This window comes from Ammospiza nelsoni, chromosome 13 (assembly GCF_027579445.1).
Source record: "Ammospiza nelsoni isolate bAmmNel1 chromosome 13, bAmmNel1.pri, whole genome shotgun sequence".
In the NCBI taxonomy this organism is placed as follows: Eukaryota; Metazoa; Chordata; class Aves; order Passeriformes; family Passerellidae; genus Ammospiza; species Ammospiza nelsoni.
In genome coordinates this window covers 4409665-4431765 of record NC_080645.1, presented here as the reverse complement: position 1 = coordinate 4431765, position 22101 = coordinate 4409665, and the positions used below count along the sequence as shown (strand labels likewise).

The 22101-nt window shown below is 36.4% G+C and overlaps 1 protein-coding gene across 5 annotated transcripts; it reads right to left on the bottom strand.

The window, feature by feature from the left end:
* Positions 1-358: 358 nt before the first annotated feature.
* SLC7A9 (solute carrier family 7 member 9) lies at positions 359-21466 on the bottom strand. 5 transcript variants are annotated; one of them, XM_059481371.1, is made up of 18 exons: positions 18219-21466; positions 17845-18059; positions 15749-15788; positions 15313-15473; positions 14042-14147; positions 13083-13450; positions 12742-12867; positions 11420-11567; positions 10240-10482; positions 9430-9555; positions 8942-9041; positions 7544-7588; positions 7098-7221; positions 5159-5262; positions 4297-4393; positions 2915-3064; positions 2196-2370; positions 359-680 (listed from the first exon to the last, which is right to left on the bottom strand). In XM_059481371.1, exons 7-18 carry the CDS (start codon positions 12844-12846, stop codon positions 616-618), a joined length of 1482 nt encoding a protein of 493 aa, XP_059337354.1. In that variant the 5' UTR covers positions 12847-12867; positions 13083-13450; positions 14042-14147; positions 15313-15473; positions 15749-15788; positions 17845-18059; positions 18219-21466; the 3' UTR covers positions 359-615. The 5 variants fall into 5 exon arrangements, with proteins under 5 accessions (XP_059337354.1, XP_059337357.1, XP_059337356.1 ...); XM_059481374.1 differs by lacking the exon at positions 15749-15788 and having other exon boundaries at positions 18219-18334; positions 18438-21466; XM_059481373.1 differs by lacking the exon at positions 15749-15788 and having other exon boundaries at positions 17845-18045; positions 18219-18334; positions 18438-21466.
* Positions 21467-22101: the final 635 nt, after the last annotated feature.

The window sequence follows — 22101 nt, the reverse complement described above, 5'->3', positions numbered from 1 at the left end:
TACAGCACCGGGAGCAGAGGATTTCCCCACCCTGTGCTCACCCACACAATGGAGATTTGGCCTTTTAACCCTTTAACCCCTCCCAAAGTTCTGTCCATGACCCCTTCTTCACTGTCCAGTGGTGGAGATCTCTTCCCAAATCCTGATTGGAGCTCAGATGTCACCACAGTGACAAGCCAGCCCTCCCAGATGTCCCTTGATAACCACACAAGGGGGTACAACAGAACTATAAACCTATAAAATTTTCCTTAACCTATACACATGCTATTTGTCTGTTCATTGTGAGAGTCAATCATCACATTACTCATCTCTCACACTAACACCCATGGAATTGCTTGTAAAGACATTAAAACACACCTTTGCTAAAAACTTTAATTCAGAAAACAAGACACCATAATTTATTAACAAACAATGAAACCAGCTTTGCTGGACACTGTAGTCTGTCTTAGAAATCTTTTATTATATGTATTTGATGCTTTAAAGTACTGAAGTGTTGCAAAACTAATACACCAGTACCAACATAACAATTTAGCAAATATATATGTGCGCCAAACTAAATTGAATATATTTCAACCAGTAGAGCACTTTAAAACAACCTGGTGGGTATAAAATACTTCATTCAGGAACGTCTTCTTCTGGAACGACTTCCAAAAGCATCTGGAGGTGCATAGTGATGGGCTCTGAGGAAAAGATTTATTGTTAGAGGCTTTATAAGAGAACTTTCAATTCAAACTCTAAGTGAGAAAACTATTTTTCTATGTCATTGGTTTTTTAATCTGTATTCCTATTTCAAAATGAAAAATAAGGGGTGGGGAATAAACAGGCTTAAGATCCAAACTACAGCATTCCTAATTTCCAAACTTCCACTGGAGTATAATGCTTCAAATTACATAATTTAAATTATAATTAATTATAATTATTACATTATAATAATCATCCTGGGGACAAGAGAGACAAATGATGGGATTTTAAATGTCTGTAGAACTACTGTTGCTGTTGTATTCAGCTAATTCCAACTACCCTCCTAGAAATACCTGTGTATCCTGTTTTGCCTGAGGTAATATCAGAGTTTCTCTAGGGATTATGCAATCAGTTCATAAATGGTCATTCTGAGTTCTTGCAGCTTTCACTGTACTCAGCCCTGGGATTATTTTTTATCTTAATGCTGTTAACATTTTCTTTAGCAAGGATAGTTAAATTAATAATCAGAGGTAAAAGCCCAGTATTTGGTGGCATAAGAATGTCTGCTAATCTTCAGTTAATGGCTAAAGCAATGTTTTGAAATACAGATAACTGGAAAACTGACTTAACAGGTTAATTAGTTCTGTTTCCTTGTGCTACTACAGTGATGTGGGGTTTTTTGTGAATTAAGTTTAATTTTTCCTCAAGTAGACATTATTTCTTTTCAGCAGGAAGGAGTGAAATCCAGTCTTCAGTAAAGCCCACTGCATACTAGGGAAATTGCTTCCCTGCACATTCTGCTCACATGCTTTATGTGAAAAAATGCATATTATATGATTAGCTCTTCACAAATATTAAAATGAATACTATATGTGTTATGTTAGAAAATTATGCTGTATTAATCTCTTTTAAGTAGTGTGGTAAATATAGTTTTTAGGCTATAGCATAATATTAAAATAGAAACTATGTGATATAAGATATACTTTTTGTAACTAGCACTAAGAATGGAAAAGATAATCAAGAAATTCTTCACATTATCCTCTCTGGATAGAGATAACAGCAACAGATTCCAAGATCCCAAGAGCAGAATTATTGCCTCCTTATAAGGAGTCCTCAGACTTGAGGAACCAAGAAGGTTGATTTACAAGGTGAGGGTGCAAAGCTGAAATTAAGCAGAACCACCCTGGTTTGAAAGGAATGTTTGAATCATGTATGAGATCTCTGAATATGCAATAGGCTATTGCTTTTAAGAGGTAATTCTTTGTTAGCAAAGTGTGCCTTTTGGCAGAGTGCAAAGCACCCAGATGTCCAGAATTCTTTGCTTTTTATTGTCTCTAATTGTCCTAATTTTTATTACTATTTTCATTACTATTAAACTTCTAAAATTTTAACAAAAGTGAATGGCATTTTTCACACTTTAGTAGGGATTGACCAGGTAATGAACTTTAACATTCTAATTAATCTCAAGTTTAGCAAATACTGGGTTTAGAGCTGGCTACCTGAGGTATACTTACTTGATATTTTTTGTGCCCATCTGAATTTTAAATGAACAAAAAGTGCATAAACTATAAGTCCACTAAGTATAAATAAAGTACAGTACAAATAGGGCAGTTCAGGTGCACTGATGATTGGTGCCAGTACCAGCACAATTGACACCAGTGTCACTATGACAGGAATGATGATGGGGACCTGCAAGACACAAAGAATAAAATCACTTCCTCATTCTTTAGCTGTTTTTACAGAAATTGCCTGTATGAAAGAATATTTTTATTGCCTTATGTATTTTTTTTTACTTTAAAGTTTTCTGGAATCAGATGGGGCAATGGAAGGAGTATCAGAAATATGGGCAGGGAAAACACTTCTGCCAAATTATCCACTAAGATCTCTTATTTCAAATTGCAGTGTCCAAGTTTGCATTTTAATAAATAATATGCAATGGCTGGGGTCTTATTTTGGATATTCTTTCAATGGAAGTCTGCTGAGTGCAGTTACCCATCTGTGAAATTTTGGCTTTTGTGCAAGTGAAAATCAGCATTCTGTAATCTTTTCCCAGTCCTTATGAGCTTTGGGCTTATGAGTCCTGGTGCAGATCTGCTGTTAAATGGTTGGATTTCAGGCAAGAGGAGTAAAAAACAAGGACACTGCCCAAGGGGGCTGTTTAAACATCCAGATACTGAGTGTGAATTCCTGCTACAGCATCAATGGAATGGAGGAAAAGCCACACAGAACTTACCCGGATAGGTCTCTTGAGTTCCTTCCTTGTAAACCTCATAACAATTAGTGCAAGTACAGTTAAACCATAAAAGATCCAGACTGCAAAGCTGAAGTAATTTATGAGGGAATTAATGTCACCAGGAATAACATAAATAATAGCAATGGCCCCCTAGAAATGAAAACAAAAATTAGTGTAGTCTATTATAGAAGAAGGTTGAATTTTACATCTGTTTCAATACAGCAGCATGTGTGATGTTCCAGAGTATGAACTGTGAATGTTTTCGCTTAAATATTTGGGTTTAAGTGCCTTGCAGCACCTTTAAAGATTGTGACTGCCTCCTGCCAACACGTGGTTATTTTTGTGTGCAATCTGAATTCCATTTTAAGTCATTTTTATGCATTAATCTGTTTTATTGTTGACTAACTATCTTGAAGATACAAAATATATTTTTAGGTTTTTAATACTACTGGGATTGAAAGGAATGAGGAGGAGGTGTCTTTACAAACAAACTGTGGGCCTGAGGGTAGATAAGGCCAGATAGGGAGAGGTGAAAGAAGCAATGGGCAGAACCATAAATTCCATAGGAATTCCACTAATTGACACAGACTGTTACTCACTCAAGACTGTGCTACATCTCTGGACTTAGAGAAAAAGAACAGAGACATGAGGAGAAAGAAAAAGCACATTAGAAATGAGGTCTGTATTAGGTGATGTGGGAAGTCTGTACCCCTCAAGTACCTCAGCCAATGGGAAAGGAGAGGGAAATGTGGCTGGAAATTGGGATTAAAAGGAGGCTGTGTCCTCTAATAATCTGAGAGACCCCGGGGGGAATGCCCCATGGCCTCTCCCTTTATTCAAATAGTTATGAGACTCCTCTGTCTTCCTTTTACATAAACCTCTGGTGTTTGTGGATTAATTTTCCTGACAGGATTGAATGTATCTTGTTTTGCCTTGAAGATAAATGAGTAAAATAAAAATAACAAGCTGTTCTAGATTTATTCTTAAATGTGTTGACTGACTGGACTTTTTTAGTGTGAACTAAATCTTCTACATGGAGGAAATATTCCTACATGGAGGAAACAGGGTAGTGATAGCTGGCTTACAAGTATCCTGTGAAAGGTTTCCCTAATATTAACCATTCATTTAAGATTCTGTTCTCATGCCATTGATTGTTAACCATTTTGATTTTTAAAGTCCAGTTCTGGAACAATTATGTTCAAATTAGAGAAGCTGGAGGTTTTTTTGTAGTCTTCTTCCCAAAATGCATTTAGCAATTTTCTTGTCTAGATAGCTAATGACAGGTGTCAAAACTGCTTGTAAGAAGCTGTGAAAGTACGAATTACTGGAGAATTTTTGGTGATAGGTGATGATTATTTTTCTGTATTTAAATACATACTTACATAAAATATGATGGCAGGTGCTGGTGTTAAGCGCTTGACACTGATGTAGGACAGAATCTTCAGCACGTGCCCCTCACGACCTGCAACGTACACAAGTCTGGCAAAACAACAACAAAGCAGTGCAGTTAGTGTGGCACCTGGGCTTTAAAAGGTGTTACTAAAGTAGATATCCAACTAATTCCATCAGGATTTTCTTTGATGTGCATTGGGATTTAAAGATTGTAGCAGTTAAAAATGAAGGAAATTAAATAACCGGTATTAAAGCAGTGAGATGAAACAAATTCTGAACAGTGTTAAAATAGTGCACTTGAAATTCATTTCAGAATCATTACTGAAAATTATTTTGGGAAATGTTACCAACTGTGTCTCTTTTAAATAAATATTTCCTTTTTCATGTGTTTCATAGCAAAAAGGTGTATTGACAACCTGTTGTTTAAAAATGGTCTTTAAAGCCACATTGTGTTCAGATGGTTTTGAAATCTTAAAATGTTTTAAATAGTAAATGGAAGTGCTGAACAACTGATAGAAAGGAATAGCTTCTCAGCTACCTTTGCTAGTGTAATGATGTTTTTACTGGTAGCTTTTAACTGTTCAATTCTCAGCTTTAAAATTGATGAGAAATTAAAAAAAACTTTTGTGCTATAGTGGTATACCTTCATTGAATTAAGAAGAGACCATTTTTCTAACTTTCAAACCTCAATGGCCACTGTTTCTTTTTGAAAATTAAACAATATAGCTAGATTTACAGGCAATTTCAAATTACATTTTGTGTGATGTGGATCAGAAGAATGTTCTTGTGTCTGTAGATACATGTATATAAATTTTTCCACCCTTCATGAAGATATTTAGCATGGGGACTTACCTGCCTGCAGTGAAACAGGTGCCATTGGCAGATCCAAGTGTGGAAAATACCACAAAGAGAGGAACTATCCAAGAGGCTGGATAAAGGACTCTGTCTCCAAATGTCTGGGAAATGGGATTAAAATTAATCACTTTTGTCATTTTAATTACCATTTAGTAATGTTAAGTCTCTTTGTAAGTAAAGTAAATGGTATCTGAGCTGTGTTACCCAACAAATCCATGCTGTATATTTTGTGTAGTTATTGAAGAATGCTCTGACTAGTAAAGACCTGGATTCATTCACTGACCACTATAAAATGGAATATTTTTGTCATGATGTTTAAGATGCAACATCTGTAGGAGACATTGGAAGGCAGATGTAAAAACTGCACAGAAATTCAATTCTGCTATAGACGCCTGCCTTGGGATGTGTCTCCAAGACAGAAGGAGGGAGATGGCATTGCTGCAGACTCTGTGCCCACAGAAGCTGCTTTCAGCCTCTCCAGGAGGAATAACATCAGCAGGGACAGCCTGAGATGGGGGCAAACAAGGACAAGCTCACCCTGGTCCTTCACCACATTTGAGTTTTCACCTGTGGCGTGGTGTGTCAGTTCTTGCTGTAGATCTCAGCTAGGGGTACATTGTCCAGAGGAATTTGAATTTAAATGCTTTTGACAGGTCGGTTTAGTTTTTAGTTGGGTTGGGGTTTTTTAGTAAATCAAGCATGAAGAGCTTTGCTTTCGCACAAGTCTGACACCAGTGATGTTGCTTGGTCCAGAATTGGGGCACTCAGAGGCTGCTGGCAGCTGTATAGAGCTCTCTGCTCAGAGCCAGTGCTGAATTTTGTTAATTCATTTGTTAATTGATAGTTCAGAGCTGGTTGCTGTGAGCTGTTCAGATTGTAAGCTTAAAGGTGTATTGAAAGGGACTGGTTCTTATACAAGATTTAACCTCATACATTCTCTGCTGTACCTTTTGGTGCAGACAAGCTGTTTAAATGCACCAAAGATCTAAATTTTAAAAGGCTTTATTTTAATTTTTTTAAATTTTTTTTTAATTTTTTAAGCATTTCAACATTACTGTACTTCATCACTGGACAAGACTATTTTATATATATAAAAATATATTTTTTCATTATATTTATTATTTATTATATTGTTAAACAATATTTATATATTATTATGCCACTAATTTTATTATTTTTATATGTATATATAAAATATAGGTTAATATATATGGAATATATACTTTTAAAATATATATTTATATTTTTTTTATTATTATTATTAAGTTTTTTTTTTAATGTTTGTCACACACTGTTTGTTTTCCCCAAAACCTTGCATTAGGAAAATTGTTGCAGGACCTCGGTTGTTTCAGAGACACAGAAAATTTACTGAGTGGAACTGAGGGGGCAGATGTGGTTTTTATGGCTTCAGAAACTTCTGTAATTTCTACTTTTACCTGTAAGAGTATGTCTTGCAAAAATGTAAAAATCCTATCTTTCAAATTTGTTAAGGAAAAAAAGCCCAAAAAGAATAAGGTGGAAGTGACTGATGGACAATTTGCTGTTATCTCCATAACAAACTCAGATCTATGTCCTATGGCATTTCTCAGAAATCCTGGGAACACTGAAAATGGCAAAGCAGCTCTCAGATGTTATTTCCCTTTCCATCTTTTTGCTGCCTATGGAAAGCAGTCCCCCTCTGACTACTTTACAATGTATTTGCTGAAGACTGCTTTACTTTTGCTTCCTTCTTTTTTATTCCATCTGGAGATGACAGAACTACTCCTCCAATTTGGCATTACTGAAATTTTAGGTTAAGGAATGATAGTGGCTAATGGGAGAAAGGTGGCACTAACAGCTTAGACTAAAATTAATTCTATCTTACAAAAAAATAATGGAATTTAATGGCTCACATGACTTCAATGCAGATGTTCTATTACAAAATTAAGTAACTTACCACAGCAACAGCCTGGGACTGCAGGAGCTCTGTTGAAGTCATCACAGTGAAATAGGAAACATTTATCAGAACGTAACAAACTGTGACCAAGGGGATTCCAATAATTATAGACAGTGGCAGATTTCTAAAGAATGGAAAAGCAAAACCCCATCAGCATTGCTGGATCACTGCTACAGTTATCATAGTAAACTCTGCATTCTTACTTTTCCTATTTACTTTTTTTTTTAAGTGTAGAGCTATGGAAATCAGGATTGTAAAAATTATGGAAAGATACAAAGCCTGTAATAATAATTAGCTAATTAGCTTTGTCTGTTAGTGCTCAAACCTTGAATAATAGAATATTAGTGCTTTTAAAAAACAAACCAAAATATATGCTTGCTTATAGAAAAATTTATAGGGCTTGATTTCTTGCCAGTAAAAGACACTGCTTTCCTACACAGCTTTACCTGTAAGGATTTTTAAGTTCCTCTGTGATGTAATTGAGTTGATTCCTGGAAGGAAAAACATTCATAGAGTATTTCAGCAGTCAGGGGTTTAAATACTCACCTATGAGGTGAGGTTATTTCCTCTGTTATTGTTTTTAATCTTTTCAGTTTTAAAAAGGAAAAAAAATGTAAAATCAATTTTTTAAAGTGGGAAAACTGCAGGACAAAACCAATGTGAGCTTCTTATCCAAAAGTCAGGCTCTTGATTCACCATCTCTTTCTGCATTATCTCTAGTACCTCTGAGACTAAGTCTTGGTTAAAATATCCCGGAATAATCAATCTTAGATTTCCAAAATTGCCTTTCAACTCCAAGCTTTGCAGTATCTGAGTCTTTTCAAATAAAAGCACAAGTGTGCTGGGGGCAGAGAGAAAAGCAAGTCTGCTGCTGTTTCAGAGTGGTTCTGTAAGTCAGACTGCCTTTGAAAAACAGGCATGAAAACCTTTTTAAGGTGAATTATAATTTCCAAATAACCATTTTTGCTAGAGTGTGTAGACCAATTGAAACAATTTTTATTTTTTTATATTTTTATATTCATCCACTCTGAAAATCAGAAGAGTGAGTATTTACAGTTCAAAGGCAAATTTTCAAATGTTAGTGCCTGGTGGTTACATACACAAATAATTATTTAGGGATCAGCTTCTTTGCCCTCTTAAAAAGTCCATATGAATGCCTGAATTAGCAGTCTCATGCCTGAGTTGAGACACTCAAGCTTGGAAACAGAACCTAAAAAAATAATCTATTTAAAATAAATTCAGTTTCAAAAGCTTTTAAATGGGAATTGCTGTGTGGTAGACCAAGATTATGTCCTTATTTGCTCCCAAAGTACTGACCTATATACAGACTTTTGCAGTTTGTACATTTTAGAACAACAATGGATTTGTGCCAACAGAACTCTGTGCCAACTGACATTCCCTAAGAAAAAAACTGCAAGTTGAATCTTATAATTTCTGACACAAAGTTCCTTTTTGTGTTCTCCTGGACTAATCAAACACCTCTATATATTTCACAAGAAATGGAGTTTGATGGGGTAGCCTGCAGGGAAAGCTATTTTGTCTAACACAATGGAATTAAATTTGTTATATTCTCCTTATTACTGCAATATCTAATCACCTTCAACACCAAAGCAGTAATTGACCTTTTGGGATCTAAGATATTTTCTTTCCCTAACAAACAGCAACTAAAAGAGGGTGGAGTTCTGGGTTTTTTTTACCCAAACTAGTGTTCTTTTTCCAGAATTCATCAAGACATTCTTAATAACAAGTCAGTTGTTAATGCCTTCAGAGGGTTCTACAGGGAGAGAGTAAACCAGTTAAAGGCTGTTAAACTCTAACTGTGAAGGTTAATAAAGATTTCTTACCATCCATCATATGCCCAGAGTCCATTATAAAATGCCAAACTGATAGAACTAACAGAAATTTTACTGCCCTTGAAAGAATCTTTAAAGTTATCTGTTTTTCCTGCAAATAAGAGGAAGATTACTGATCAGTGTTGGAATTAATTCTTGTAATCTCCCCAAGAGATGAAAAAAACATTCCCACATGTCTCATGTTTTGAAACTTTTCACTTATAAAATTAATGAACACCCTTTTGTATTAATTGATCTGTAGTTTATATGTGTAGATCTGTAGATTTATAGTTTGCATTAATTTATCTATAGTGTTGCATTTTGCACACATCCCCTTCTGTGAAAGAAAAAGCCATAATTTCCAAGAGATTTAGAACTAAAACCCAGAATTAAGAGATTCAGGGCTGTGCCTTATTTCTGTGTCTCTTCTCTCAGTGGGGAATTTTTAATCATCATAGCAAAAGCCAAAATAATTTTTTCAAATAACATAATTTTATTACCTTGTGCAAGGAGAACAATTCCACTTACAATAATGATTGTGACAATGATCATTTTAGCAGCTGTGAGAAAATTCTGGAGGTAACTTCCCAGCTTCACACTCAATGAATTCACAATTGTAATTACCACTAAAAGAAATCAAGTTATAAATTTTCACACTGTTTGTCAGAATTTAAAGAAAAGTTGCCCCTCCCCTTATTTACTGCACTGCTTTTCTGTCACACTTTTTGTCTATGTATATTATATATATATATGTATATTATATATGTATATATATATGTGTATACATATATATGTATATTATAACAACATATAAACATATAACATATAAACTATATGTGTATATATATAGTTTGTATATTATATATATTTTTGCCTGTCTATACAGTTTTTGCTTACTGTGTTTGGATAACTTTAGAAATAGTGAGGAAAAACAGATTTATGAATTAGACTTTTATAGTACCTTTAATAAAAAACATTTTGAAGTTGCACAGCATTCTGATAAATAAAGAAATAGCATTTTCACAGTTATTTTTTCTTCCTTTTCCACTAGAGATAAGCATTCATTATACAGATGTATCTATCTTAAGGAAGAATAATAAAACCCTCAAACTAGGGAAAAAAAAACATTTTAAATCCATCCTTTTTATGCTGTTTAATTTGTTATTGTGGGAAGGACTCACTGGACTGTGTCCTAAAGATTTCTGGTGTCTCTGTGAAGATGAACATAAGGAAAATGCACTTGTGGATGGGGCCAGACACAGGTCACAATGCAATTCTGGATTTGGGCTGTTTAAAATTGTGATTCTTACCAATAGCAGCAGCTGCCAGACACTTGATGACAGCCTGGGGTGGGTCACAGCCTGGGTAAAAAGGAGCTGATGCATATTCTGCAAAGCTGAGGCAGATGATGGCAAAGGAGCTGGGTTTTGTGACCAGCAAGCTCGTCCAAGAGAACAGAAAGGCTGGAATTGGCCCAAACGCCTCCATGAGGTAAGGATATTCTCCCCCAGACTTTGTGATCATTGTACCAAGCTCAGCAAAACAAAGTGCGCCTGGATAACAAAAAAAAAGCAGGTTTAGTTCATGCACTTTTGGTCCTGGGACTGCTTGAAGAGATGATCACTTTTTTATAGGTAGAAAAGTGAAGGGAATTGATCTGTACTGTGCACCATTACTCTCTTCATGTTTCTGTTTATTTTACTGTATGTGCAAAATACAATTTTAATTACTTGTGAGCAATTGAAAGAAATACCCTGAAATTATTCAGATGCAGTCTAAAAATTATTACCATTGATATTTAAAACTTCTCCAAAACATTACAAACAAACGTTTTTATTTCATTTAATTTCTGTTTAAGAAATGAACACTGTAAGAAGCACTTGAGTGAGAACCGCACTGGCTGACACACCTATTGGAAACTTGAAAAAACAGACTTTCTGCACTATTTTGAAATAAAATGTCTGCTAAGCTCAGCATTAAAGTACAGTCATACCTCCTGTTCTGTTGCTGTATGTGGCATCTTGAATTAAGGTTTTTCCTGTTTGCTGCCCCACTTGATACAATGCTCAGAATTTTGCTTTACTTCTTGAAATATTTTGAGGTGCTTAGTGCTAAATTTTCAGATAACAGAATTATAATTGCAGAAGTAGAAAGCCAGCAGAAAGTACCTAGCTTACTATCAGTAAATTTCACATATTGGCAGCTATTGAAGTAGAAGACTATTGTCTTTATTACAGTCAGTGGATGAAGCAGGAAAAACTAAAACTTCCTTTCCAAATAGAGCGTAATTTACAATTTTGAAACTTAATTTGTCTTCTAGAAACACCCCATTTGAAATTTATGGTTGAGTACTGCATATATGCATATATAGAGCAGGATTTAGTTGATCTTGGTCCTGGTGCTATAAGCTAATTTGTGAAATGAGAGTATGCAGAAAAGCAGATATCAAGATTTAAGGCAAAGATTCAGATTCTTTGTTGAGTTTTTTACCTAATGTTGCCAGAACTCCACAGGCTGCCCAGATGGTTAAACAAGGACCCACAGCTTCCACATTGGCAAGAACTGATTTTGGAGAAACGAAGATACCTGAGCCAATAATGGTACCCACAATCATACAGATTCCACTAATCAGGCCCACCTTGAAGTAAAATGAGATGGTTTTGTAAGCAACTTCTAGGAATTCAGCAATTTCTTTTCAGTATCACAGAACTACAGTAATTGTCCTTACTGACTGGTTTTTATTGGCTTTCAATATGTAAGTTCTATAGAGAAATATATTCAACGATTTTGCAAAGTTTCATTCTTCTTATCAAGATCTCTCTGTGGTGTACTTCCTGCTGTTTTCAAAAGTACATCTGTCTGTGTTTCACCTGCCTATTTCTTTTCTTAAACTGTCTTTTGAACTATGTGAATTTCAAATATAACCTTGAATGGGTGAACTTGCCCTTTCCTCTCTGATTAAGCCATGACATTCTTTTGCAAGCACTTGATGAATTCTGAATTTTCTAAGATTTAGAAATTCATGGATGGGATCCTTTTTTGTTGCTGTTGTTGTTGTTGGGCCGCTGTTTTCCTGTCCTTGCTTTAAATATTTGCACCTAGGAGTGGTGTTGATACCACTGGGTGAGAAGATCATGTTCTCCCAGATCTGTAGTGACCTACAATATTGCATGAAACCACTGAAACTGAGGCATGGACTACTCAATATTTTCTGATAGCTATGGCTTCTCTAATCACATCAGTATTTTTCCAGTCTTGGCACCAAACTAAAAGCACATAGATAATATTTCTCCAGGCTACTTAAATTAAGAGAAATGCCACTCCCTCCTGAGAGGAGGTGACACAACTGTTTTCTAAAGCATCTGTAATTTTCTGTAAGAGACAGATTTTCACTTCTCTTCAAGTACCAGTGCCTATTTTCTGGCTATAAACACTAACAAACTTTCAGAAACAATGAGCTGGACAACCAACTATGACTTCTGAAATTTACATGCAGAAAAAAAAAGTTTATGAAATGCCTCAGTTGATCAACTTAGAGTAAGTCTTTGAATTATTTTTATATCTGATAACTTCAACAACATATCCTTGGGGGTTTAGTCTGTTTTTATCAGTTATTTAACTTCAGTAACTGGCTGTTTCTGAGAATGCTAGCCAACCACATAGCTGAGATATCAGGATATTTTTGCTAAATTGGACACAGTGGTGTTTTTGTAAACTGATGCATGTGTACAAATATCCCCTTGTGCCTCCCTCTGCCAGCCCCTGACACCCGGACCCGAGGGGAAAGGAAAAAGGAAAGGAAAAAGATTTGCCTGCTTCTGTAGGTTCATCGTTTGGGGCTCATGACTCTGGATGGATTGTCTGTCCTCTCTTCCTTTGTCCTCTCCTTTTCTTCTCTTCAAGCTTTCTTCACCCATTTGTTTTCCTTGCTGAAATTTCTAAGGAAACAACAACAAAATCTTACTCTAGCATATGGATGTTACTTGACTTTAGCTGATGCCCGTGGGTACAAATGAGTGCAGGTAAATATGACCAGAAAACAAACACAGCACACGGTCACTCCCAGGAAAAGTATTTCCATGGCACTCCCTGCTCAGAGAGGAGAAGGGACGGCAGCTTCACCTCCTCCCCTGTGGATTTTCCTTACACCCACCTGGCAGGGGCTGTCTGTGGCTTCTCACATTCAGTTTGCAGGACGTCCTCACTGGAACAATCCAGCTTTTATAGCCAGTCCTTCCTTTGAACTACTCCAAAGGTCCAGACAGGTTTTATCTTCCTCCCAAAAACTGGTTTTCTTCTTATCTAGGAGACCTTCTTTCCATTCTTCATTTAATTAGGCTTTGCCTCAGTTCCTTGGAGATGGAAGCATCTGCTAAACAGAGTGTGGGCTCCCAGAATTATCTGTTTGGCAGCTCCCAGAATTATCTGTTTAGCAGCTCTTTGCCTCGGAAAGGGTCACCAGTCTTCTCTCTGTTGATTCAGGGTGAATGTCTTCCACTCAATGTTTTGTCCTTTTTAGAACTGGAATGTAAAGAGTTTGTTTTCAAATTTAAATTTAGATTTACGGGTTTTTTTTCGGTGAGGATTTTGCTTGTTTCCCCTAGTACTGGTCTAAAATACAATCTGAGACGGTGAAGGAAATTGATGAGTCTCTAAAGTAGATTCAGTCAAAAGTCTCTTCTCTCCTAAGACTCTGCAACTATATTTACTTCAATTTGAACGCTGAAGATCCTAATGCTTTTTTACAGATGGTAACTGTGGAAGGCATCATGTTAAGGAAACATAAGTTGTTTTTTTTTTGTAAATTAATTTGTAACTGTCTACAAAAACTGCAGCATTTTAAATTGACAGAATACCTATCTCAGTATTGTTATCTTCAGAAACATTTAGGCTATAAAGGCATCAGGTTTATCTTCTGAAATAAAGATTTTTAAAATAATCATAATGAATTAACTGTTAAGATTAAACCTATGAAGGAAAACTGCACACATGAAGAATGCAGGGCTTGGGTGGCTGAACTTCATTGCAGCTTTGTGCCCAATGCCTCTCTTTTAAAGCCCTGTATTTAGACTGCTTCAATCATTACCTTTAGCAATTCTTGCTTTCACTTACCTTATTTATTTAAATTTGTTTGCAGTTAATCAGGTGCAGGAATCCTTGCCAAGTGTGTTTCTCCTGTTGCATTTCCCAGCCAGTTACAAGCAAGGCATGTCCATGTCTGAAAGCAGAATATGAAGAAGGGGCAGCAGCCTAAGTACAGAGGTTATAAAAGGTAATCATTAAACCTATTTTCTGCCAAGAAGTTTTGAGTTAGGAACCACAGGTAAACTGATAGTCCAGTTAGTTTATCTTTAAAAACAAGAAAATCCAGCTTTGTCCCATTTGTGAGAATGTTTGTCCAGCGCTAAGCAGTGCATCACAAAGTGAGAGCGATCCATCATTTGGAGAATCTATTTTGATGATCTTTACAGCAAGCAGCTGGTAATTTAGGAATGCTTTGGCAAGATAACCTTGACGTAATTGTCACATTATGGGTGCATTAAAACCACGTGCTCAATTTGAAGCCTATTAAAAATAGCTGATGTTTGTATCTCGAGAAGGTAGAGAAGCATAAGCAAAAACATTTCCTTTGTTTTTCATTAACTTGAGGCAGCTGAGTGGGCAGCTGGTGATCCCTTTGCTTGCAGCTACAAAGATTTTCCATTTTTGTAAATATTTAAAGATGTTGCTCCAGTGAAAAATGCTATTCTCTGTTTCTATTCAGTTGTATATCCAGGAAAAAAAAAAGTATTATTATCCTGAATTCTGCCATAAGGTAACTGCTTTCATTTGAGCTAGTCATCCCTAAAACACTCGCAAAAAGCCCCTTAATCATGTTAATAATCACTTAATTGTTTTTAGCAGTGCAGTTGGTACAACTCCTTTGCTGTGTGACACTCCAATCAGTGAGTCCTGAGCACCCCCTGTAAATGAGTTTGTCAATAAATACCTACTGGTAAAAGCTAAAAAGTGTTCAAATACTGGCTCCTGATGTTAACATTTAACATTCCTTGCCTTGATGAGATAGTGGCTCATAAACATGCACTACAGGGCTGGAAATTAAGAGCAAATTGTTGGGTCTGAGTATCAACAAAGCCACCCTAAGCACGTTTTGACAATTGTCTTCCTCACGTTTTAACAAACTCCTTAAGCATGCAGGATTGATCAGCAGGAATTCCCTCTAAAATAATGATGTAAATCTGTGACTAAAAATGGACTCTTCAGAACATGGGAAACATTTGTTAGTTTATATTTGCCCTGTTTTCCGGTGGTTGAGCCAGACTACACTGGGAATGTTTTTCTCCAAAGTAATGTTGGTACAGAAAACAAAATCAAAACTGTACCTTTTCAGTCACTGGCTTTTCCCTCTCTTTGTTTTTCTTGTTTAATTCTCACAGAAATGGGGTTAAGATACAAGAGAAGCTCTTCCATCTTAAATAACAACTTCTTGAAAAATTACCACAGTAAGAATGGCCAGACAAAACTTTGGGGTTTTTTTCTTTGCCTACAGATAAAGAGAATAAAACAGGTTAAAATTATAGTCATGCTTCAACCATATGAAAAGGCAAGTATGAACAATTTATTCATTTTAATGAAAGTTTTACAAAGACTTTTTAAATATTTTTCGTGGTAATTGTGATATATGACAAAAATTAACCAATGTCTTCATATCCTTCAATTTCCCAATTTCATTTGGCATGAGATATTATGTACTTATAATGTACTTCTGTCTTCCTTATTCTGATAATTTTGAAATGAAGGTTTATAATCTTTTCATACCTGTGTTGTTCCTGAAATGCCGCAGAGACTATTGAAATAGCTGATGTGAAAAGAATAAAAGAGAAGGGGAGGTCATATTATGGGGCTAACATTGTCCCTTGAAATGAAGCAGGCACGTCTTTCACATCAACTCTACCCTGGAATTTACTGACCAACAAAAAACCCCTCAAAATCCACATAATTTTGATGAAAAGATAACGGGGTATGTAATCTTTAATGTTCTGTTAAGTAAAGTTTTGCTGAGGAATTTTTTCTTAGATTTAGTGTAATTTGATTTGACCTCAACTAGTCTGTGCTTCTTTATAAAAATAGAAAAGTACCTTCATTTATTGTCTAGTTTTGTTTTAGGGCTTGCTCTCCTTGGGATGCTGTAAACCCATTAAAAGATTTTTAATTTTACCAGCAATCCTTCTTTTCCTCAGCCACCAAAGGAAAAAAATAAACATTGATTTCAAGGATTCTAATGTTATTTTCCTCATAGACAAGAGAAATGACATTTTACAGCCGTGGGAAAAGAATCCTCCCCTCTCACATAGGTACACAAATAGATGAAGACATGAATGAGTTCAAATTCCAAGGCATTTTGAGGCAAACACTTTGAGGGCTGCTCCTACTTAACCCTGTAGTTTGAACCTTTTCAAGATGCACTTTACCAATTAAATCATAAAAAGTAATTTTCAACTTTAATTCGGGAAATAGCAAGGGTACAGTATATAAATACACCTTTTATTATCCCTACTTACCAAAAATGAAGGTTAATGTTTGTTAGGGTTGGAATTTATTGCTTGCAGTAATGCATGCTCTGCTTTGATCAATACTAAAGCAAATGATAAGGATCATCCTAACTTGCAGTTTTTAATTGTAGCTTAGCAGTATCTCAGGGTGAATACTTTCCATTCCAACCTTCCTGCTTCCAGGTTATTGAATTTTAATGAGAGGACCAGCGTGTTTCCCTGCATTCATCTGACGATATTAATGGTCAGATGTGTTCTATGATTTGATCTCAGTACTGTCCTTCTTTAAATAACTTTATTTTCCTAAGTAACTGCAGGTATGTTGCAAGTGGAATATAAAAAAAATATATTATTTAATAGCTGTGGTGATGCTGGGTCATGGTTTGCAAGAACTTTGCATCTTGTGGAGGTCAGCAGGAAATATTAGGTGACTGCAATTCTTAATTACCAAATAGACTACAGCTCTTAACAGAATATTTGGGGTTTAAATATCTGTATTTTTCCTTACTTAGTTCTTGGTTCCAGTGGAATTGGTTTTTCTTCTGTGATAAATAAGGCTTTTGAAAATATATTCAGGTCTGCTAAAGGTTCTGTAATAGAACTGCCTGAATAGTGCAGAGTCTTTAGTCCAGCAAGAGATTTATTTTGTATTTTTTTAAGTAGAGCTGTTTAGAGACTCTCAATAAACTCATAAATGCTGGGTAAATTCTATCCAAAAGGCCACCAAAAAATCAAGAAGTCTCTTCTTAAGGATGTTCTAAAGGAAATTTGATGGCCTCTGGAGAAAATCAGCTTTAGTATGTCACAATAGTTTTTAACAGTGCTTCAAACTCTGATCAGGATCAATGATTTTTCTGATAAACATCCACCTCCGAAGGAGACTGTGAGGTTTTTTTATTTTAAAAACAAAGCCTGACTTTGATCTCCTTTTTGAGTCCAAACTCATTCCACTGGCCTTCCACCAAGTGGGGGTTACCAGTTAACACAGGTTTTGGAAGGCAAACCTGCCCTGTGCCCATCTCTGGCTGAGGAAAGAAACACTGAGTACTGAGGCACTCACTGAGGTTATGATGTTCTGTGCTACTTTTCAAGTCTCATTTTAATTTTATATTTACTGAAACCAAATATTTCAGGTAGGAAACAATCCTAAAAGCTCAAATATATTTCTTTCTGTATTTCATGTCCGAATAGGTGCTTATATAGGTATGTTGAAATAAATTTAGTACAGAAGAAAATAGTTCAGGACTAAAAAAAAATCTGGAGAGCTCACTCCTTGAGAAAACACATTTTTAAACATAAAGAAGCTTTCAAAGTGCTTCTGCTTTTCTAGATCCAAGCTGATTAACACCATGGAGTTTTTACCACAGATTTGCAGAGAAGGATCAGTACTCAGAATTCTCCTAAATTCTTCTTCCATGCCTGCCCAAGGAAGGATCTGTAGTCCCAAGGGAAAAGCTCTCAGAACTCCCGATGCCATGTGCCAGGATAGTGGCACGAATTTTTCATCGTGAAAATGTCTTAGGAGGTTCTCTCTTCTGAGCTGGTGAAAGGCAATCTCCTGGCCTGAAAAACAGCATCTTTGAGAAAAGAAGAGGGGAAAGGAAAGGGGAAAGGAAAAGGACCTGGGTTTAAATGACTTATAATGATCAGGGGAATTTTTCTAGGAAGTGGGAATAAAGATAAGGTAAGTACACATCAAAGCTCTGTCAGGTCACGTAACGCTGGTACACACTTACCTTAATGTACTGCTGAGTGTCAGACTGTCCCTGCTGCTGACACACCCAAAATACAGAGTGTGAAATGCTCTGTTCTCACTGTGGAGTAAAAAGTAACACCACTATTTCAGCTGTACCTGGAAAATGCATTGCAACTACTGAGAATTACTCCTGGCAGGAAAATTAATCCACAAACACCAGAGGTTTATGGCCAAAAAGGAGGCAGAGGAGTCCTTTTACTTTATTCGAATAAAGGGAGAGGCCATGAGGCATTCCCCTGGGATCCCTCCCATTTTAGGAGGACACAGCCTCCTTTTTATCCCAATTTCCTGGCCACATTTTCCTCTTTCCCCATTGGCTGAGGTGCTTGGGAGGTACAGACTTCCTCAAACACCTGATACCAAAGACTCCCTTCTAAGGCATCACCCCCCACCTTTCTCTTTCCTTGTGTCAACTAGTGGAATTCCTTGTCACAGACATGTTTTCTGAAAAATCCTTTCCTTGGATTTTTTCTCCTGAGAAGCTGAGAGGCCTCAGGAACAAAATGTAAACAATGGTTATCTGCTGCTGTGGAATGCAACAGGTGCATCTGGGATTGGTGTCATGTGGTTGTTTCTAATTAATGGCCAATCACAGTCAGCTGGCTCGGACTCTGTCAGAGACAGAAGCTTTTGTTATCCATTCTTTCTTTTTCTATTGTTAGCTAGCCTTCTGATGAAATCCTTTCTTCTATTATTTTTGTATAGTTTTAATGTAATAAATATCATAAAATAATAAATCAGCCTTCTGAAACATGGAGTCAGATCCTCGTCTCTTCCCTCATCCTCAGACCCCTGTGAACACCGTCGCAATTCCTTATGGAATTTATGGTTCTTCCCGTTGTTTCTTTCATCTCTCAGTATCCAGTTTTATTTATCAGCAGACCTATAGTTTGTAAAGACAAATCTCTCTCATTCCATTCATCAGTGGAATCCTTCCCATTGTTTCTTTTATGTCTCGGTATCTAGCTGTATTTACCAGCAGATCCACAGTTTGTTTGTGAAGTTCCTCATTCCTTTCACTCCGAATTCTCCTGTGGTTTTGGTTTCTAAAAGGTGATGGCAATGTCTGCATTTTGAATATATAATCACATTATTTATTCCAAAATATGGCAAAATTATGTTCAGTTTTTATGGACAGAATGTGCTCTGTAAATTCATCAATGAAACTTGAATGTGACTACAGTTCCACAAATCCTGAATTTTCTCCTTTTCTTGGTAGGAATGGAAGAATGTTTTAATGTTGTCTTGTGAAATGAAGCTGAAAATACTTCATGGTTTCAATTTACGAACTGGAAGATCTGGAAGGTTCTGTAACTGGAAGGCAGGAGCAATATAACAGAGTCAGGATGCTCTGTCAGCATTTTCAGGGGAAAATAGCAACTTTATATTGTCAAGTGGGAAAAAGGATAAATTGGCATGGGTAGAGTTACTGTACTAGACTAAAATGAAATAATTTCTTTCAGCTGTTAATAAAAGAGAGAATCAGCTTGGAAGGAACTGGAGGGAAGCACCTGTCTAATCATAATTCTGTTTGTACAACACTGGGCACATTTGCAAATGGGTTTACTTTTGCTGATCTGAAACAATTCCAGTATTTTACTCTCCAAGTATGTCAAGTGGGTTCATATGTATTTTAAATATGTTCATATGTATTTAAAATAGCCTGTAACAGGATTTTTGTTATGCCAAAGAAGTGTTCCTGAGCCACAGAAGGACTTTTTCATCCATGGGATATAACTTTTACTCAGTTCTCTTCCTGTGAAAACTGAGTATGGAGAATCTGATTAAATGTTAGTTCATTTAAAAGTCATATCTTAATGATATGCAAATGACAAATTAAGTGTAGCAATTCTGAACAAGGCCTTAGGAGTGTCACTGTCAGGGTGCTGCCCTTTGAACCTTGCATTAAAACCTACTCTAAAACAAGAGCTGTGAAAATGGGCAGCAGGTGTGGCAAAAGTGCAGTTCTAAGACGTTCCCAGGTCATTTCAGTGGAAAAACAGACCAACATGGAGAGTTTTGGAAATCTTGCTTCTGTTTCTAAGAATTACCAATACAATAGCTTTTCCTTGTGAAATTTTTACAGGCTCTTAAAACAAACTCAATAGGACAATTAAAACCAGATGAGGATAGTATTGTAAATATTAAGTCAGTTCTGAGATTGTATTTGCATATTAAGAGATGCCTATATTAGAAAATATGGCATGAAAGGCTTCATTTTCCAAACCTGCCTTTAGAAAGGTGAAAAGCTGAGGGTATGGCCATGTTCCCTGCTCTTCCAGAGCCTGCACACCTGCAGATTGGAGCTTGTGTGGAAACCAGAGGAGTGTGGGTGCCTGTCTAACTTACCTGCAGAGGGATTTCAGACCTGACATTTCAAATTGGTTTTTTTTTCAAATTCAAGGAACATAGGGGACAGGACTGGTGTAGTGATAGACCACCCCCATGACAATTTCACATATTAATGAAGTTATTTCAGACTGTGCTTAAAAATAGCTTCTGGTTGTTATGTTGAGGCGTGGAGTCTTAGAATAATCAAGCTGAAAAGGCCAGGAGAGTGAAAGGATTCAAAGGTGTAGCTCTTGTTAAGTCTCTGGGCAGAGACCAAAAGATAGTGTGCTGTTGAGAATAGCTCTGTTAATCAGTGTCTTAAAGACTCTGGCATGCTGAAGTTGTATCTTGATGAACTGATAATGCTGCTGCACTTGTGCACTTAAAGGGAAGGAATTAAAGTACATCCTAAAATCCTGTTTGCATATATATTACTGAGCTGCTTTGGTGGTTTTCCCATAATCAGGGAAATGTAGTCTGAGTGCACTGAGGTTCTGCCAGTGCTCTCATCTGTAGCTATTTTAGCTTTGCACAGTGCTGCAGGACCTGCCTTTGAAAGCTGTCCATCTGTCTGTCCCTGACCACCATGGTGTGACAGAAGTGCTGTCCCCACCCTCTCCTGAATAAAGCCATTCCTCCTCACCCTGCAGGAAAACACTGCAGAAACCTTTCTAGACACAAACACTATGAACTTCTTTTAGTATTTTAACTTGGTTTTCTGCTCTTTTTGTTAACTTTGATCAAAGCCAATAATGAAATAATTAGAATTAATGAAATAATGAAATATTTCATGTAGTATTAGAAATAATGAAATTCTTCCTTATTTCCAATACTACACAACTATGATAGTTATATGGTTTTTGTATTGTTACAGTTTTCTTGGTACCATTTGTGTTTTCTTATGAAAATGAAGGAAAACCAAAAAGCTGATCCAGCAAGTTATATGTAAATCCAAAATAAAGCTGTATCACAGTAATATATACTACTACAAAGTTGATGTGCAATATTGTGAAAAACCAACAAATCTGAAAGCTAATACAAATACAGGTCAATAATCTAAAAGCATAAACAATAAGCACTGCTTCAGAGAATACTCTGGGTAGTTTTGAAGCCACTGAGTCTGAAGCAGGATGAACAAAACAATCTGGAGGAGAGCTGCATCCTGTGCTGGCAGCTTGTCCCCTTGGCAAACCCATGGCAGGAGCTCCCAGCACCTGTAAATTCCAGATCCTGTAAATCTACACCCTGGACACTTGTGCATTCAGGCACAGCAGCTGTCATGAGGATGGTTCAGTCATGTCTGCTCCACACTCAAATTCTTCTCTGTCCTTCAGACAACAAGATTTTTGGCACACCATCTGGTATAAGGACATCCTTGCATCTTAGAAAGTCAAGATGCTTCCTCATGAGAGAAAAGTACAAGCCACACTTTCTTTCCAGCTTGGATCATACTCCACCTGGCAATTTAGGGAGAATTCACTGAAACTTGTCATTTTAATTTTAACTAGCACTGTCTCGCTGCTCACTTGTTT

Coding starts and splice junctions, on each gene's coding strand:
- SLC7A9 (XM_059481371.1), bottom strand. CDS start 12,846: ATGGGTGAAGAAAGCTTGAAGAGAAGAAAAGGAGAGGACAAAGGAAGA. Junction 11,568..12,741: donor CGATGAACCTACAGAAGCAG/GCAAATCTTTTT, acceptor TTTTACTTCAAG/GTGGGCCTGATTAGTGGAAT. Junction 681..2,195: donor ATGGGCACAAAAAATATCAA/GTAAGTATACCT, acceptor TCTTTTCCTCAG/AGCCCATCACTATGCACCTC.